Source organism: Leuciscus leuciscus (genome assembly GCF_965113295.1).
Source record: "Leuciscus leuciscus genome assembly, chromosome: 2".
Lineage (NCBI taxonomy): Eukaryota > Metazoa > Chordata > Actinopteri > Cypriniformes > Leuciscidae > Leuciscus > Leuciscus leuciscus.
The window spans coordinates 41,960,821-41,981,615 of NC_138726.1; the positions used below are offsets into that span (position 1 = coordinate 41,960,821).

The window sequence follows — 20,795 nt, forward strand, 5'->3', positions numbered from 1 at the left end:
GCAGCTCGGATACAAGGGCATATTTAATGAGCATCATTACTCGACGCCAGAGTAAACTCGCTGAGTAAATTCAACTTGTGCTCTCGCGATAACTCTGGATTTCCAGGGTAATTATTCCTATGATGGCAAAGCAGAATTTTCAGCATCATTACTCCAGTCTTCAGTGTCACATGATCCTTCAGAAATCATCCTAATATGCTGATTTGTGTGCTTAAACATTTCTTATGTTGAAAACTTATTTGTTTTGTAAAAACCATGAATGAATAGAAGAATAGAACAGCATTTAAATAGAAATCTTTTGTAACATAAATGCCACAATCTGAGAGTTCTGTAGTTTAACTTTCATGGACTTTTAGTTTGTTTCTCTTCAGTTTCCTGTTTCCTTTGTTCTAGTTTTCCACCAGTCGTTAGTTGTAATAGACATCCATTCAATCATCATACCTGTTCATTATTTAGTCATCACTGTGCATTTAAGTTCCTCTTTGTTCTCAGTTGAGTTGTCCAGTATTGCCGTTCCTACACGCTGTAACGTTGCCATTCGCCTGCTAATCATTTGTGGATTACCTGAGTTTGTTTTATGTAATAAATCTTTTGTTTTGGAAAATCTTTTGGCTCTTCATCATCATCATCATCTTCTGGACTATATTGTGACGCAATCATTGTCCAGCACTGAGTTGTCTTCGTCACCACCATCCCTGTCCATCACAGACCCTGCTTCCACACCCAGTCTTCCTCTCCTGCACGCTCCACCGATGCCAGCCATTCCCTTGGCTCTGCCTCCACTGACTTTCTACAGCCCATCAGTTCTCTTTAATTACCTGTTTTCTTCGTTCTATTTTCCCGCCAGTCTTTAGTTGTCATGGACATTCATTCATTTGATCATCACAACTGTTAGTTTTTTAGTCATCATAACTGTGTATTTAAGTTCCTCTTTGTTCTCAGTTGAGTTATCCAGTATTGTTGTTCCTACATGCTGTTACATTGCCATTTGACTGCTAAGTTTGTTTTATTTAATAAATATTTTGTTTTGAGAAACACCTTTTCATTAATAAAAATTCAATAATCCATATTCACCTTTCAGATTTCACTTCCAAAATATTAATTACAGCCCGAAAATTGCCTGTTGAATATTATAGGTTGAAATTTTAAACAGAATGAATATTTTGGAAGTGAAATCTGAAAGGTGAATATGGATTATTGAATTTTATTAATGAAAACGTGTGTGAAATATATTCACAGCTTAAATATACAACCATGTTGAATTTCAGCCCATAAAAATTCAAGCCCTAAAAATACAATGCATTAAAATGCAAGCAATTCATATTTTTTCAAGTAGTGCAATTCAACCAGCCTTTTTTTTTCAAAAACATTTGTCATTATTTTACTTCCATATTTAAACCTTTAAATTCAAATATCCCAGAGTCCCTGGAAACCAGATTTTATTAATCCCTTTGGAGGTTTAAGCTCTGTTATCCTGCTGCTAACATACACTCTCCATGATCTCTTTATGTGATCTCTCACTCTCTCTCTCCCTCCCTTTGGTGCATAACCGTTATTTTCCTCTCCGCAGTAGGAGCTGATAGCCCCCTCATTACGCACGGCAGGGGAACATCAACATGTTCAATCTCCTTGCAGAGATTAACATGCAGAGCTGGTCATAAGCAATCAAATGAGCTGGTGTTGGCAGTCCACTACATGACCAGTCGTTCCCCTCCCTTTAACTTCTTTCTTGTCTTCTCTTCCCTTCTCGTACCTCCTCAGTGTGTATTTGTTGTTCTGTGTAACACAGTACTGCTCTACTAACCCAATTTGGCATAATCTTAGTGTTGTGCTGTAATGCACTGTGGGAGTGTTTGTGTAAGTGCTGTCTGGATCTCTCTGTGTGTGTGTGTCTGTGCACTCATGTGTGCCTATTACGTAAATGAGATCATCATCTCTTGTAAGCCTGTCAGCCAGAAATAGACTGATGGAAAAATACAAAAGAAATAGTGGTGTGAAGGATGTGAAAGAGAGAAAATGGACTGGAAAGGTGATTAAATATAATGTGAAACTCTACCTGAACCTGACTGATGCTTAAAATTCTCCATTTCCTTATGCCTTTTGTGGTAGTCATTTTTTTTCCCTATTGTGACGTTTATCCGTGTGAAATGGCTTCTCGAATTGGAAAAAATTTTGGGCGGGACATGATTTTGTCCATGGGGAATTGATTGGATTGTCAGATCGTTGTGGTTTGCTATTGCTGTGATGTCATATGAGTGACAGGTTGTCCAACCCTTGTGCCAATAAACACATCATCAGAGAGTAGAAGAGATAATGCTGCAAGAGGGAGGGGAAGTTAATTTGATTAAAGATTACCAGTATTATATTTAGCAGTAAAAGGTGAGCAATTTTGTCTCTGTTTTTTTATTTTTATTTATATATATATATATATATATATATATATATATATATATATATATAAACTGCAGCTGGAGATACAGGGGGAGTGGCTTTGTTGCATCATGTCACTCTGCTTACAGCTGATTGGTCCAGTTTGGGTTTGCGATCTCAAACTTCGAATAAATCCACATTCTGGAGCAGGTTCGGTGTGTAGCGTAAGTTGCCATGGATGAACACCGCTAAAAACCAATCCACCTTCTTGTGCCCGAAAAAACAGAGTTTGCTCAAACTAATCTCGAACTTACCTGGGTAGCAACTGAAACCAGGCCACAGGGCTCCATAAATGATTATTTCAGTCTTTCATTCATTTGTTAAATGGACAAACATGGACTGCGCACGGTAACGAGATGATATCTGACAAAACCGCATATAGACGTTCTCAGTTTTATCAACAATTTAGATTTTAAATTGTCTCAGTTTTTGTCACATTTGTGATCATTTAGTTGCCCTATAAATTGGCAAGTGTGCTCTGTGCAGTACAAATCCGTTTCTTATTTTATTAAATAATTATAAATAATCCTTTAAATAATTCATAATGAATTCAAATTGTATTTAATAGCAAATTACATTTATTGATATCAGTAATCTGAGTAAATAATTCTTCCGCAAAGTAATATAGTTCATCAGCCTTTGTTTACACTTTCCAAACAAAGTAGAAACTTGACACATTAATATATGTGCAGTTACAGTTAAATGTTTATCTGAATTAACAACGGCTACAACATGGCCCATCCAATCAGTTTCCAGAGTCTGTAATATTCGTTTTATAACATTTCTTTGCTGCATCAATTTTGTTTGACGTTGATTGATTCAGGAGTTTATGATGTTTGTGTCCCAGGGAGTGTGAAGAGCTAGAGCTGTGTGAGTGTAAAGCCTGTCATGGATATCAGTGCGATCTTCAAACCTGAGAATTTTGAAGAGAGAATACATGTCACCAGTGTAACAGACATTCGCTGACTCCCACTGACTTCCATAGTATGGAAAAAACAATCCAGACACTCTTCAAAATATCTTCTTTTGTGTTCAGCCAGTGAACTATCCCATTATGAAGGACTGAAATAGTCGAACAGAGTGTAAAAGAGTATGGAGCGGAGTGGAATGAGTGAGTTGTAACAACTTTTTGCCCTGCATTCCAGTTTTATCTCATTGTCTAAAATACCATTTGTAAGAAAAGCAGGTCCTGTGAGCATTAGCGTCCATTTGAATCCTTTGACTAAAGCCCTGCATTTCAGCCGAAGCCCGACGGGCCCCGACTTATTTACACCCCTAGTCATAGTTCACATGCGGGCCGGGCCTCTGGCTTTTTTTGGGCTATCCTTCTTTTTAAATTTTTAGACATTAATAAAAAAAAATATATATGAGAAGTTGACGACGACGATAGAAAAACAAACATAGAAAGACATTTCATAACCTCATAACTTTCATAATCTTATAATTACACTGACATATGACTGTGACATGACAGTCTCACTCACGCACACACGCACACGCACGCACACAGAAGGTTTCCCGTCAGCGTGACCCACAATTCACCTCATGTGCAAATAATGGGGAATATTAAGAGAAAAATGAGGAGGACTGGGTTAAAATCTTCCACTGTGGATGCTATTCTTTTTCTCCACGATGCTCTGTAGAGACTGTTCTAACTTTTCGTTTGATTGGACTTTATTTTCGTTTAACTGTTGGAAACTACTGGAAAAAAGAATGGCCATGTTCTGTGGTGCATTTTTGAGGTAAGATAACCTGCAAGTTTGTTTTTAATTTATTTAATTTAATTTGTTTAGATTGTAGGCTAGTGCTCATTTCGTTTGCGAGCGCTGTTGCGAGCAACCTGAGCCTGCCTCTGTATTTCAAAAAAAAATTGTTTTACTCACTGTGGTTTAATAAATATAAATGTATTAAACTAACTGTCTGTGTGATATGCTTGAAGTGTTTTATATCTATGGATTTTATTGTAGCCAAGTAAAGTATTAGCGTTGATTTGATAGGCTAAATTGATCAAACATGTTTTACTCGCTACTGGCTCGCCTGCTTGGTCGTCATTTAAAAAAAAAAAAAAAAATGCTCCAAACATTTGTCTAAATTAACTTAATAAAGAAATGAAAAGAAACATAACTAACAAAACTGACCTATTTTAATGGCTGCAAATAGGGCAGGATGCCGCTGTGTAATAAAAAAAACGGGCTCGGGTCGGACTCGGGCTGATAATTCTGATGAGCTGTCGGACACGGGTCGGGCTAGGGCCTGAGCGTCTCGGGCCAGGGCCGGGCTCGGGCCTAGATTTGAGGCCCGTGCAGGGCTCTACCTTTGACCCTTGCAATACCCATAGTGTTGTACAGAATTATATATTTTTTAAATCAAAGTAGCATTTAAAGTTGTCCCGCAAACAAACAGAATTAGATAGTGACAATGTTTTCTTCTCGTGGTTTTCTTTATTTTTCAGAATAGCAGAATATAGACTACTTTGATCTCATTTGTTTTCTTTAATTCTAGACATATAGCCTATGCACACACTAATTGACCACATGCACACACCAAATGACTTATAAGATAGATAAATACAATAGTTTGACAGACAGACATAATGAACCATACGTTTTTATCAATCTAAACAGCAATAAAACTCGCTGCAAGGAAATTTTACAGGATATGACTACGAGACATCCATCTGATCTTTGCTTTCCATACTGTTTCAGTGTTATTGCGGTCTAATCCTCTTCAGCCATTTTTTTTTTTTTCATGCACATCCACAAAAACATGCTCTCTGTTCGTAGGAGCCGAACTCAGCATTGAATGAGAATTACAGGGAAATTTCAATATGAACAGACAGAAACAAAGAGACTCAGGGGTAGGCTGTTTGAGACGAGACCAAGGAGTTAAACCAATTAGAAATGGATGGAAAGAACAACGACTGGAGATTCGCTGTCATTTCGCTGCTGAGTATCATCAGATCTGAAGCCCCTTCTTTACTTAGCTTTGTGAATAAAAGGCAACAAAGCGCGCTTGTTTTTTCGTGCCTCTTCAGTTTCATTTCATAAATAGATTGATAAATAAAGGTTTGCAGTCAGATTCACTCTTTTCATCATTCTGATTTTCAGCTGGAGAGGAATAATGAATGTGCCTGCTCAAAAGCCGTAAGCCAGAACATTTGTTCTAGCCCAGCTGAAAATAACACATGAAAAAGAGCTAAGAAAAAGGAAAGCTCTTCTCATCAGTTTAATGAATATGCTGGTTTAAGCATCATGTCATTATAATCTCCTTCTTAAGATCCTACAGTCATTTTACAAACAATACACATTTTAATACTGATACTTCAATATTATCACTTTCACATCCGTGATAAAATACATTCTTGAAAAATAAGCTTAAGTCTAACATATGGAAGTGCACATCATTGACCTCCTTAATGTCTTCTATGGTTGTCAAGATTTCCGGTACTTCGGCACCAAGTCTGTACTGAAATTTTAAAGTGTGATGATAGCAGCATTTCTGCATTACCGGTCATAGAGTAGCCTACCGGGTATATTCGGTACCCACTGATAGGCTGCTGCTTTCAAATGCTCCTGTGTGTATCTCTAAGTGTTCTGTGAAGAGTTTCAAATGTTTCTTTTTATAGCGTGTTTTTGAAGCGTTGAGCATTGAAGCCAATCACAGACATATCTGTTGAGCGTGTCAACGCAATGTCCAGTCAGAGGTGTTTGTTACACCGTGTCTACACCGGACGCAAGCGGCGTGATGTGACGCGTCAAAATCAAATAGAACCCAATATAATCAGTAAATGCTGTCTACACTAGATGCGGTGCGACACTACAAATTCCCGAAAGTAAACTGATGCCCCATTCTATTTTTGACGTTCTTCAGGCGCTCGCGCTACTTCTGACACGAAAGCGGTCGCTTCGTCGCATCTAGTGTAGACAGCCGCAAGCTGCCCATAATAACTGTCACATGTAATACTAATAACTGTCATATCCGGTGTAGATGAGGTGTTTGTCAAAATCTGCTTTTTTTCAGTGCGCACTTTATGGTGTATGTCCACTACAGCGGCAAAACTCTGCACAATGCCGCTGACAACACTAAAATGCCTCAGCTTTGGAGTGTGTTTGAAGCAAATATGTTTAATACATTTTTTTTTTCAACACACTGGTAATAATCATCACATATACGAGCGATTACAGTTGGAAAGAAGCAAGCTTTGTTTCTGAATGCCCTAAGTAAAGATATGCTGTCAATTTTATAAATTTTTGTTAACCCAGCCAGTATAATCACAGTGATAGCATCTAAACTGCAATATTTAACATACATGATATAACATCTGCACAGCCCTAATGTGTAAACAATATGATTTACGCACTAAATCCAGCATAAACTCTGGCACAATCTATATATATTTTGGTAACACTTTACACTAAGGTTCATTTGTTAACATTAGTTAATGTATACAAATGAATACAACTGTATAATTGTATATAGTACAAATATAACTAGTTAATTAGTTAATGTAACATGAACTAACCATGAGCAATGTGTTACTGTATTTGTTATTCTTTGTTAACTTTAGTTAATAAAAATACAGCTATTCATTGTTTGTTCATGTTAGTTCAGTGCATTAACTAATGTTAACAAGATTTTAATAAAGTATTACTAAATGTTGAAATTAACATTAATAATTAATAGGTTAAAGAATATGTCAAAGATTAATAAATGCTTTATAAGTGCAGTTCATTTTTAGTTTATGCTAACTAATGTAGTTAACTAATGAACCTTATTGTAAAGTGTTACCCATATTTTTAAATGCTCAAGAAAGACGTCATACCTGAACCTCACAGCGAATGGCTGCCGTCCGCGTTTTTCGCTTGATATTTGCATAAAGTCGGGAACTGCCTAAAGTCCCATTCACACTGGCAGCGCCACACAGTTATAAAGCGACGTGATCCCATTCATTTTCAATGGAGAGCTGGAGACACAAGCGACAGTGACCATTGGCGACAGAATGTAGACGACACATGTTAAGTGACATGAGTCACGTGACAAAAGTTCAGAAAATGTTCATGCAAATGAGCTCACAACTTTTTCTCTGGTCCGCTGTCAATCCCACAATTCATTGCGCGAACGCGAAGCTCAACTTCCATAGGAATTAATTGAAAATGCTTGCTATGCTTCACAGCAATGGACACATACATTGTTAGAGTTCTGAACGCTTGTGAATTCTTTCATTATTACCAAGAAAGTATACACGATTTAAGAGATTTGTTACGCAGTGTAGACAGCTTTTTTGATTATAGCGGGAGTTTTTGAAGGAGTCTAGATCTCTGTGCAGGCGCTGAACATAGTCTAAGTGATTGACAGCTTCAGTGATTATAAAGGGAGTGCTCTTTGCAAGTTTTCTGTTTATAACATGTCACACACAGTTTGAATAAAAGTTTTGTTTTTCATGCTGCTCAGTACACTGCAAAGTTTCTGGATTTACAACTGATTGGCTGTGATATATTAACCATAGCAACAGGCAGGATAAAACTGTTAACAAAAATGTTAAAATAGATGTGCATTGAGTCTTAGGGCCCTATTTTAACGATCTGAAACGCAAGTGTCAAAGCGCAAAGCGCAAGTAACTTTGTGGGCGGGTCTCGGCGCTGTTGCTATTATACCGGCGGGATAAATGCCTCTTGCGCCAGGCGCAAATCTAAAATGGGTTGGTCTGAAGTAGCTTCATTATACATAGGTGTGGTTTGGGCGTAACGTGAAATAAACCAATCAGAGCGTCATCTCACATTCCCTTTAAGAGCAGACGCGCTTTTTCCATAGCGGATTGCTATTGTAACGGCGGATTTGCCAGGCGCGCGCCAGCAGCGGTTCACAGCCAAGGAGAGCAACGCTCTCGTCACGGCCGTAAAAGAGAGAAGTTACATGAAAATGGAGAAATGTGTAAGCTAGATGTATGCTTTTATAATAAATTGTTTATCTATCTATCTATCTATCTATCTATCGTAATAATGTATGATTTGCAAAAATGAAAACTGCTGCTTCTGTGTAGATGAGAGAATCAAAGTGCGCGTTGTGCACACGCTACATTGATTATGGCCAAGCATGCGCCCTTAAAATAGCCTATGAATAACATGCGCAACGCGCCACTGACTTTAAACTATTTTTTCCTGGTTAGTGGCGCAATTGTTTTCTAAACCTGCAAAATAGCAAGAAGGAACGTTTGCGCCGGAACACGCCTCCTCTTTGCGCTGAACCGCCCCCGGGAGCGCAAGTGTATTTCTTAGTTAACCGACGTGCTTCTGTGGAGGGAAAAGTCCGCTTTGCGCGGGTGCAAAATAGGAATGATACATGCGTCGGTGTACAAAGTCACTTGCGCTGGGTGCAAGATAGGGCCCTTAGAGTGTAAATGCAAACTAATAGACCTGCCACTTATTCTATGTCTATGTGTTTCTTTGTCCTTCATTTTATTACTCATTTTTTACTTAAACATTCGAAGGCTACATGCTGATGCTGTTTACATGTATTATTTGCTTATAATTATTATCATCATAAATTAAACTAATTTAATTCATATTTTTATTTTCAAATAGTTCAATAAAATAGTCAAATTGTTCCAACAGTTTGGTACCGAAATTTGTACGAGAAACCGTACAATTTTACTGGTATTGGTACCAACTACTGGAATTTTGGTACAGTGACAACCCTAATGTCTTTCATAGGGGGTAAAAAAAGTAAATTTATTGGTTGTCTCATTTTTTCTCGTGCTGTGTTGTACATGAACTCTTTTATTACTGAGTCTAATTTACAAGCAGATGGAAATTCATTTGGCACAAATTACTGGTTAATGCTTTGTTGATTGGCAGTTGCCATTTACCACTTGTATCTCGTTTCGACAGTATCACTAGTCATGACAGATTGTATTTCTCTCAGATGGACACTACATCACAATAGAGCTGGCTGTAGTACAATAGCCCTGATTAAAGGGAGTGGATGGATTAATGGTGATTGACTGCGCTGGCCTGAGTTTCCCTGAATGTAAAAGCGTAAGCTAGGGCCTGTGATGACTTGGGATTACAGAGTGCCTTCAGGTCTCTTCCAAACAATTACATAAACATGAACGTGTACTTCATGCACTATGTGTACTATATTTTATTATTTTCTTTATTATATGTAGCAATGTATTGACCAGGACGTTTAATTGACTAATGTTTGCCATTTTGAGATTATTGGCTGGTGACTAGTCACCCTGCTCTCTAGATATTAGCATCCATCTTGAAAAATCCCTTAGCTTTTCAAGGCTTAATGTTTTGTGGTATCTAAATCAAAGTGAAATTATTCTAAAATCACAATTGTTTTTGTTTTTGTTTTTTTGTTTGTTTTCATTTCTCATGTAGGCAGAGGTGTAAAAAGTCACACTATCCATCTATCCATCCATCTATCTATCCATCCATCTATCTATCTATCTATCTTATCTATCTTATCTATCTTCACCTAAAGGATTATTAGGAACACCTGTTCAATTTCTCATGAATGCAATTATCTAGTCAACCAATCACATGGCAGTTGCTTCAATGCATTTAGGGGTGTGGTCCTGGTCAAGACAATCTCCTGAACTCCAAACTGAATGTCAGAATGGGAAAGAAAGGTGATTTAAGCAATTTTGAGCGTGGCATGGTTGTTGGTGCCAGACGGGCTGGTCTGAGTAATTCACAATCTGCTCAGTTACTGGGATTTTCACGCACAAGGGTTTACAAAGAATGGTGTGAAAAGGGAAAAACATCCAGTATGCGGCAGTCCTGTGGGCGAAAATGCCTTGTTGATGCTAGAGGTCAGAGGAGAATGGGCCGACTGATTCAAGCTGATAGAAGAGCAACTTTGACTGAAATAACCACTCGTTACAACCGAGGTATGCAGCAAAGCATTTGTGAAGCCACAACACGCACAACCTTGAGGCGGATGGGCTAAAACAGCAGAAGACCCCACCGGGTACCACTCATCTCCAATACAAATTGGAAAAAGAGGCTACAATTTGCAAGAGCTCACCAAAATTGGACAGTTGAAAACTGGAAAAATGTTGCCTGGTCTGATGAGTCTCGATTTCTGTTGAGACATTCAGATGGTAGAGTCCGAATTTGGCGTAAACAGAATAAGAACATGCATCCATCATGCCTTGTTACCACTGTGCAGGCTGGTGGTGGTGGTGTAATGGTGTGGGGGATGTTTTCTTGGCACACTTTAGGCCCCTTAGTGCCAATTGGGCATCGTTTAAATGCCAAGGCCTACCTGAGCATTGTTTCTGACCATGTCCATCCCTTTATGACCACCATGCATGTACCCATCCTCTGATGGCTACTTCCAGCAGGATAATGCACCATGTCACAAAGCTCGAATCATTTCAAATTGGTTTCTTGAACATGACAATGAGTTCACTGTACTAAAATGGCCCCCACAGTCACCAGATCTCAACCCAATAGAGCATCTTTGGGATGTGGTGGAACGGGAGCTTCGTCCCCTGGATGTGCATCCCACAAATCTCCATCAACTGCAAGATGCTATCCTATCAATATGGGCCAACATTTCTAATGAATGCTTTCAGCACCTTGTTGAATCAATGCCACGTAGAATTAAGGCAGTTCTGAAGGCGAAAGGGGGTCAAACACAGTATTAGTATGGTGTTCCTAATAATCCTTTAGGTGAGTGTGTGTGTATATATGTGTGTATATATATATGTGTGTGTATATATATATATATATATATATATATATATATATATATATATATATATATATATATATATATATATATATATATATATATGCACACAACAAGGCTGTATAAACTATATTACAAGCCCTGTTTAATATGCATTTTATTTCTTGTCTTTTTCAGATGTGTCCTCAGTAAAGAAAACACACACGTGTAAGTATAGTTTTCATGTAAGTGTAAATTCCTGTGGCCACAGATGTTTCTGTAACATTTTCTATTTGCATTTAAGACCAAATGCTCAGGGAAGCTGTTACAAAAAAATGTAAGTGAGGAGGAGACACCAAACTTCTCAAGCATTCAAGAAACGGAGAATGTTGACACCCACTTTGACATCCATCTCACTTCGGTTTAATCAGATTTTTTGGGTTAATGTGAGAAAGGGAAAATACATGCTTTGATCTTCAAGAATAGACAGATCAGATGACGGTGATAATAAATGCTGGTTTAAAAAAGTGCTCTGCCACCAACGCCCATCACTTTTCAGTAAGGTTTTATTTCTGGGTAATTGTTGCACCTCCTATAAGATTGTTTTGAGATATAACTGCTGCTTAAAGTTGTGTTTACCAGTTTGTCAGTGGTGTAACTGATCTTTCTCACCTCCTCTCCCCCCACACCATGTTTACGTGTACAATCTCTCTCTTTTACGCAACACACACACACACACACACACACACACACACACACACACACACACACACACACACACACACACACACACACACACACACACACACTCAAACACATATACAGTACTGTGCAAATATTAACATGCCTAAGACTTTTGCACAGTACTGTATGTTTGTGTTTGTAATGTATATGACAATACAATTTGTTATTTTTCATAAATTATAATTTATTGTATTATTTCTGCGATTATAATATAAAATATTTTGTTCTTATACAAAAAAATTACATTATATAAAATTATGTAAAAAAAAAAGTTTAATTAACATATATTAAAGCTGAAATATTATGCCCCTTTTTACAAGATATAGTCAGTGTGGCTGGCGGTGCATTTCACACCTAGGCCTTCAGTGGTGTCCTACCTGAATTAATCCACCTCTTAATACGCTTTTAATAGCGCACAGACTCTATATAATTGTTGTGAAATTGCGGTTTTATTTTGCCCCGGCAGTTATAGAGTTAATGCGGTGTGTTCGGAAAAGGCCGGGTTGAGAAACGAGCGAGCGAGTTTGGCTGGTGCATTTGAGTACAGTTATTTTGCATTCCAATTAAAAAGTTCAGAAACGGGGCCTCCCGTGTCTGTCGTTCTTCGGATGTTATAAAAGTATGTATGTAAAAAAAAAAAAAAAGTTTTGATCATAAATTTACAAGAAAAATTGTAAAGTTATTTCTTATTATACTCACCAAAACTACTGATTATTTTTACACAAAATCCATCCTTATTTCTTTCCTCAAGAACTTAATTTACTCTGTTGTACAGGTTATCTGTGTGTTTCAGTCCCAACAACCTTTTCTATCGCCATCGAGGCTAATGCTGAAAGTCGAGTCTGTCCCGTTGTATATCTGGCATAAGTTTTAATTCGCTTTAGGGCTGAGAGTGTCTGCTCGGCAGAAGCAGTAAACGGGGACAGTCACCGCAAAACATGACGATGTGTACAGCTGACCCATGCTCTCACACAGATTTTTGAATGAAATTAATGAGATCAGCGGGACTTTTGCCTTCAAAATCAGTCATGGCATACATTACAGTCAGTTAATTCTGTTTTTACCCGGACAGATCGAATAGTTTGCCGTGACTCTGCGTTGAGCTGGATAAGGCTGAAAAAGGGATTTTTTCCCGCTAGGTTTGAACCTGCTGGGGGTCTAGGAGGGAGAGAAACATTAATTTGTGGGTTGAAAAACTATTACATCTACAGGAATATATTTTAGTGTATGCAGTTCGCTACAGATGCAGTTAGCTAGCTCTGAATAGTAATAGTACACGTTCTGACCATCCAATCAAAAGACGTGAAAATGCAGACATTATTGTACACCTTCTAGATGGCCCTGCTGCAGTCAAAATCGAAATCTGATTGGCTGATTAAATCTGACTGATTATCTGATTGGTTAAAGCAACAGTTTCATTGCCATTCATTTTAAGCTACAGGCGCCCGCACTGTCGATTCTGAAGGCCTCAAGGCAGTTCCCTTTCGAACGGTCAGTCGTACTGCGTCTTGCTAGATGCTAGGGGAAAACTCCTTTCTCCAAAATACTGAAGCCTTTATAAAATAACGCAGTGCTACTGCACAGCCATACAGTACTGAGGCTTACTCGCACGCTATTGGCTTGTCAGTGGGAACTGCATGAACCAATGGCAGAGCGGCATAACTGCGCGAACCAATCGGTGCGAAGCCTGCTGCCCCGGGGAAATTCCAGGGGACTCCGCCTGTATAAAAGACGCTCGAATTGTCATGGATTCAGATTTATCTCCTTCAGCGACGATCTTCGGACTTCGCTGATCTTCTCTCTCGAAGCCTACGCCTTCTCGCCGAGTCAAGCAGAGCCTGCAGCGGAACAGCGAGCGAGCCAGCAGCGGGCCTCATCCAGCAGCGGGCCTGATCCAGCAGAGAGCCAGCGGCCTGACTGATCAGTGCGCTCAATCGCTAACGATCCCGCGAGCTGTTTTGCTGTCTCCCCTGCGCTCTCCGGCGAAACACCGGCGTTTCCTTTTTTCTTCTCTGCTTATCATAAAAGAGCAGCGGCGTTGTTTCAAATGCCGCGCCACACATGTGGCAAATGCAGAGCCCACAATTGGCCCAGCCATCTACTTTATGCTTTTCCTCCAGTCTCGCTCCTTCCCCAGGTCTTAAAGAGGATCAGGGAAGGCAGACATGTAGTCCTACTAGTGGCCCCTCTTTGGCGGACCCAGCCTTGGTTCCCCGAGATGATTCAGCTGCTCGCAGCAGCCCCGTGGCCAATTCCCCTGAGGAAAGACCTCCTTTCCCAGGCGTACAGGACGATCTGGCACCGCTGTCTCAAACTATGGGCGCTACATGTGTGGCACCTCGAAGGGAGCTTAGGGACCTTCCAGCGAGCGTCATGAGTACTAACAGCGAGGCTAGAGCTCCGTCTACCAGGCGCCTCTATGCTCTATGGTCTGTGTTCTCTAGCTGGTGCGCAGCCAGAAACCAGGACCCAGTCTCGTGTGAGGTATCGCAGATACTCTAATTTCTTCAAGAGATGTTGGATGCAGGCCGTTCTCCATCCACACTTAAAGTCTGTGTGGCAGCCATCACAGCCTTTCACGTACCGACGGCTGGCCAGTCAGTGGGCAGGAACGACATGATTGTCCGCTTCCTGAAGGGAGCCAGGAGGCTTAACCCCCCGCGGCCCCTACGGTGCCCTCCTGGGACCTGTCAATGGTCCTTCGAGCACTGAAGGGGTCCCCGTTCAAACCATTGCAAATGGTTGAACTAAACCCACTCTCGCTGAAAACTGCGCTGCTGCTAGCTTTAGTATCAGTCAAGCGAGTTGGTGACCTGTAAGCGCTCTCTGTGAGCGCTTCCTGTCTAGAGTTTGGCCTGAGTGACTCTAAAGTCATCCTCAAACCAAGACACGGCTATGTGCCCAAAGTGCTTTCAACCCTGTTCAAAGCACAAGTGATCACGCTCTCTGCCCTCCCCTCCGCGGAGGACGAGCAGCAGTTGCACCTGCTCTGCCCATTCAGGGCTCTGAGAACATACATTGAGCACTCCGCCCAGTACAGGCAGTCGGAGCAGCTTTTTGTGAGCTTCGGTGGCCGCACCACAGGGCTTCCGCTCACGAAGAAAAGACTATCTAGATTTAGCCTACGTTTCAATGGGCCTGCAGTGCCCCATAGGCGTAAGGGCTCACTCCACGAGAGGCATGGCCTCCTCCTGGGCGTGGTCCAGCGGGGTGTCCATTGGTGATATCTGTAGAGCGTCAGGCTGGTCTTCGCCGTCTACATTTAATAGTTTTTACAGTCTGGAAGTCCCTGCTCTGCAGGCACGTATTCTTTCTGTATAAAAAGAAGGGGGTGGGGAGAAGATGAGCTGGCCTCTATGAGCCCAGCACTTCTTAGTTGGCCTTGTGCTTCAAGCACATAAGTCCCTTCACCATGTTTGTGGCTGGCCTCGGTGAGCCTGGCCCTTCACATTTGAATCTTGCCCCCTATAAGATATGTCAGTAAACTCTAGCTTGGGACCCTTAGTGGCCTCCCAACTTAGAGGTACATATCGTTGCGCTCTTCATCGCACGGCGTGACTGAATAGGTTCCCCTAGCGTCTAGCAAGACGCATACATTTAATAGTAGCCAGCAGCGGGCCTCATCCAGCAGCGGGCCTGATCCAGCAGAGAGCCAGCGGCCTGACTGATCAGTGCGCTCAATCGCTAACGATCCCGCGAGCTGTTTTGCTGTCTCCCCTGCGCTCTCCGGCGAAACACCGGCGTTTCCTTTTTTCTTCTCTGCTTATCATAAAAGAGCAGCGGCGTTGTTTCAAATGCCGCGCCACACATGTGGCAAATGCAGAGCCCACAATTGGCCCAGCCATCTACTTTATGCTTTTCCTCCAGTCTCGCTCCTTCCCCAGGTCTTAAAGAGGATCAGGGAAGGCAGACATGTAGTCCTACTAGTGGCCCCTCTTTGGCGGACCCAGCCTTGGTTCCCCGAGATGATTCAGCTGCTCGCAGCAGCCCCGTGGCCAATTCCCCTGAGGAAAGACCTCCTTTCCCAGGCGTACAGGACGATCTGGCACCGCTGTCTCAAACTATGGGCGCTACATGTGTGGCACCTCGAAGGGAGCTTAGGGACCTTCCAGCGAGCGTCATGAGTACTAACAGCGAGGCTAGAGCTCCGTCTACCAGGCGCCTCTATGCTCTATGGTCTGTGTTCTCTAGCTGGTGCGCAGCCAGAAACCAGGACCCAGTCTCGTGTGAGGTATCGCAGATACTCTAATTTCTTCAAGAGATGTTGGATGCAGGCCGTTCTCCATCCACACTTAAAGTCTGTGTGGCAGCCATCACAGCCTTTCACGTACCGACGGCTGGCCAGTCAGTGGGCAGGAACGACATGATTGTCCGCTTCCTGAAGGGAGCCAGGAGGCTTAACCCCCCGCGGCCCCTACGGTGCCCTCCTGGGACCTGTCAATGGTCCTTCGAGCACTGAAGGGGTCCCCGTTCAAACCATTGCAAATGGTTGAACTAAACCCACTCTCGCTGAAAACTGCGCTGCTGCTAGCTTTAGTATCAGTCAAGCGAGTTGGTGACCTGTAAGCGCTCCGTTCGAAAGGGAACATACTCAGTTACTAACATAACCTCGGTTCCCTGAGATAAGGGAACGAGTACTGCATAGACGACCGTGCAATGGTGCGAACGACTAGCGATCGTCGCTTCAATCTATAAACCTGAATCCATGGCAATTCAAGCGTCTTTTATACAGGTGGAGTCCCCTGGAATTCCCCCTGGAATTTCCCCGGGGATTTCCCTGCGCTCAGTTCCTGTAAACCTAGCGAAGTGTGAGTTCGCTCAGGCTACGGTGACATATTTGGGAAAGGTTGTTGGTCATGGTGTTGGTCGACCAGTGGAGGCAAAAACCAGTGGAGGCGATTGGTTTGTGCAGTTACGCCGCTCTGCCATTGGTTTGTGCAGTTCCCACTGACCAGCCAATACCTTCCCACTGACTTCCCACTGACCAGCGCAACGATATGTACAGTGCTGAGGCGAGTAAGCCTCAGCACTGTATGGCTGTGCAGTAGCACTGCGTTATTTTATAAAGGCTTCAGTATTTCGGAGAAAGGGGGATTTCCGTTGAAAATAAAATGTTCTGTGCTCATCTGTGCAGCAACGACAGAACAGTTTGCACGCTTTGCTCGAACTTTTGCCATTGCATTAGAACTGGTTACTCTGTTACAACTGTTGTCCCTTTGCGTAAACCAAATGGCGGCGCCGTGTGTGGAAACCATAGACTGGAAAAAAAAAAGAATGGAAACATGCAGGTTAAGGGGTGGTAATATTATAATAAGATCCCCTTCCTACCTCAGAAGGGGAGCGAAATCTGATCATCTTATTTTTTTACATGCTTGCAGAGAAAGGAAAAGTTACAAAGTTTAAACAAAGTTACTGGGTTGTCACTTTTCAGGTTTTCTTGGTTGGTAGATGCACTGGAGACCCAATTATAGCACTTAAACACAGAAAAAGTCAGATTTGTATGATATGTCACCTTTAATTGAATGTATATATTATTTATATTATTATTATTAGGGCCCAAGCCCTGAAAGGGCAAAGGCCCTATTGTTTTCAGAACATACACTTTTGACAATGATTTTGATTTAAATGGTTTAATTTGTAAACCATAAATAAATTCTGTTCTTTTATTAATTGATGTGCTCTACATGCCCTTCGTAAACTAATGTAGGTGTTAAAGGAAACAGGAGAGAGTCATTTCTTGTATATTAGTTTCATGCTGAAACGTTTTGCCTACATGACAGAAAAATGTTGGTCAAGGTGAAAGGAGCTGCTCAAAAAAATTATTGCACACTAGTGGGATGCTTCTGTGGTTTACCAACAGAGACTTCCTGTTTGTGCACAATGATTTGAAATCCCCTTTACTGGCTGAGATGTCCCTTGTGTACTTTGAAAATACTGGAAGCAGAGTGTTAAGAAAAGTGTGAAAAACGTTAGAACGAGTTTATGCGCTGTACTATGCCCGAGCTTAGTTGCATATTGCATTCAGATGTATTTGGTGGTTCTTAAGAGATTTTGGTGTGAGAGTGTCACTGTAGGCGTTTGCACATTTGTATTTGTACGTGTGCGTGTCTTGATTTCTGTGTTGGAGACACCAAGCAAACAAGCAGCAGCTGGGAGCATGTATTAGCATGTCTGTCCTGCTGAAGTTAAACCCAGCCCAGTGAGGGCTTGTGTTCAGGATTGCAGAGGGATGCATTTCTCCATGAGAGTGTCTCACACAACAGAACCCCATCCTCACACTGCTGTCATGCCCGTGAAACATGAGACCTGCAGAAGCAGTTCCAGCATCTCTATTTCAACTATTCAGTCCTCAGTTGGACAGCATGTGGAAGATGTTTCTAGAAGGAACATGATTCAGAGGCTTGTGGTTCTCGAACTGTGGTCCATGAGGTGATTGAACTAGATTGAACTAAAATGAATTAATAAATAATTAAACAACCAAACATCAATTCATGTTTTGTGTTCCGCAGAAAAATCCATATTGGTTTGAAGTGTGAGTACATTTTGACAGATTTTTCATTTTGGCTGAACTGTTGCTTGAAGGTCACATAGCCAGCATCTTTGAAACATGTTTACCTGATATGGTTAGCCAGCAGGTTCTTACCTACAGCTTCTGTGTTGCGTAATATTGATTTTCACAACCGCAGAGATGTTTTTTCTCGATACTTGGTTCAGTTAGCTGTGTGGCTTCTTCTTTGAGCAGACCTTTTGGCGATAGTGGATTGAAGAGGGTGTTGTGTTGGGTCCAGGCCAGATCATTAGCATTCAGATGGCTACGTTCCCCTAAGATTCAGCCAGACCTGTATAAGGCTACATGCGCATGTGTTTGTACCCCCCACACACATATGGGTAGAATTTCAAATAAGCCAGTTATCCTGTAGGCAAACACATGCAATTTCAAATCAGTGCTGTCCTGCTGGTGGCTTTACGGAATATACAAATAAAATACAAATACATTTATTGAAAAAAGTATGAATAATTTATTGTTTATTAATGATTATGTACAAAAAATCTCTTGCTATTAAGCTATTATTTTAATAAATATACAGAACAGATAATACACAAAATATACATATAAAATGCAAATACATTTATACTTTAAAAAAACTGTTAATAATAATCTTAATAACGTACATACAATTAAATTAACCTTTTTTATTTGGAACATACTGTTCAGGGGTCAGTAACATTCTTTCATGATTTTGAAAGAAGTCTCTTATGCTCACCAAATCAAAATTTATTTGATCAAAAATACAGTAAAAACAACAGTACTATCGTGAAATCTTATTTTCTATTTTAATATCTTTTAAATTGTAATTTATTTCTGTGATGCAAAGCTAAAATTTCATTACTCCAGTCTTTAGTCACATGATCCTTCAGAAAAATCATTCTAATATGCTCAGTTGGTGCTCAAGAAATATTTCTTCTTATTATCAATGTTGACGACAGTTGTGCTGCTTAATATTTTTGTGGAAACCATGATAAAAAAAATTTCATTATTTGATGAAAAGTTCAAAAGAACAGCATTTATTTGAAATAGAAATCTTGTGTAAGATCATAAATGTCTTGACCTTTAATCGGTTTAATGCATCATTGCTGAATAAAATCATTTATTAAAAAATCTTTTACTGACCCCAAATTTTTAAACAGTAGTATATATTCTTACATTCAACATGTATTTTTTGCATTAAACATACATTCATTTTTAAATTACTGTACTTGCAGTAAGTTAGTGAAATCAACACAAGTCTGGGTAAATTGATAACTTTTGTCAATTTAAAAAGTGCCACAAAGCACCTCCAGGGTGCCTCCACTTCCACTCAAAACATTTATTCAGCACATTGTATATGTCTTTAGTTCATTTCTAGATAAGATACTTGGTAATGTATAATGTGCTAAGTAATAATAGTGATGATGTATCGTTATCATTAGCTACAGGTAACCAATGCCTCTAATAGAGGAAGGGAAAATGTTCAGGTCTGCTCTCATAATGTGAAGCGTTAACTGCAGACCACTTCCTGCATACAGTATAGTATCAGTAGAACACGTTGCAGAGCAGTGCAAGGTGAGCCAACACTAACCCTTTAAACCACATAGTCATCTAAACACTTGCTCACTAATCACCTATTGGGTGACACAGCTGTCACTCCGGGGTTTAGGGGGCGGGAAGAAAGGGTTTTAGTCCTTATGTCACGGTCACATGGATTCTCATGCGGTAGAGACGAGAGGCAGAGGGAGGCACAGCAACGCTACAGTCAGTCGGCAGCACAACGCTTGTGTCCAAACCTGCACATGCTCTTGAGGCAAGGCTGTTGACGGTCCTCTGCATGGCCACAGAGCCTCAGGATGTACTTAATGATCACAGCCATGAAAGGTAGGAGAGGGACTTACAAGTTGGGAAAATCCATGGAAATGTGTGTGCGCGTGCACTTGAGAGATTGAGTGCATGATAAATATCTCTGAGCTGTTACGTTAATGTTTCTTTAATGTGTTGAGCTCTTAATGCCTCTTGCATGTATAATGTGGCTGTTTTGCTTCCAAAACATCTCATGGACTGTCCTGTGTGCTGTTTTGCATGTTCATTTACATGTTTTCTATTTTGAATTGCAAAGTGACTATTAGATCTTTTTTGATTTGTATTAATGCGCATTGTGTGCGTTTGAGGGAACATCTCGGTTCATCTGAAACTGCAGTGAGCATAAGTTAATAAGTCAGTAAGTGTGTGGTGGGATGTGATGTGATACGATGGCGTCTTTCTGACAGCTCGTACATGGGCGGCCATGTTGGCTGTTTGGCACGGCATGGGAATGTTGCCATGCTGGATGATTGGGGAATGTTGTTCCACTGACCTATTTATGGTAGACTGCCATAGGAGCGCATGGATTTTTATTCCACCAACG

General features: G+C 40.8%; 1 protein-coding gene and 1 long non-coding RNA gene across 5 annotated transcripts in view; one reads left to right on the top strand and one right to left on the bottom strand.

The window, feature by feature from the left end:
- rorab (RAR-related orphan receptor A, paralog b) overlaps positions 1 to 20,795 on the top strand; it is a 59,982-nt gene that overhangs the window by 24,815 nt on the left and 14,372 nt on the right. For 2 of the 4 annotated variants that reach the window (XM_082162629.1, XM_082162627.1), the window contains exon 2: positions 11,311 to 11,340. The exons of 1 other annotated variant lie outside the window; for it this stretch is intronic. In XM_082162629.1, coding sequence (XP_082018755.1) covers positions 11,311 to 11,340 — 30 coding nt within the window. Of the gene's footprint in view, positions 1 to 11,310; positions 11,341 to 16,953; positions 20,270 to 20,795 lie in introns of those variants that run through there. One more of the 4 variants, XM_082162630.1, reaches the window with a different exon arrangement.
- Positions 2,449 to 4,897, bottom strand: LOC309491181. The gene is made up of 2 exons (XR_014202959.1): positions 4,745 to 4,897; positions 2,449 to 3,646 (listed from the first exon to the last, which is right to left on the bottom strand). It is a non-coding gene; the product is annotated as an uncharacterized lncRNA (long non-coding RNA).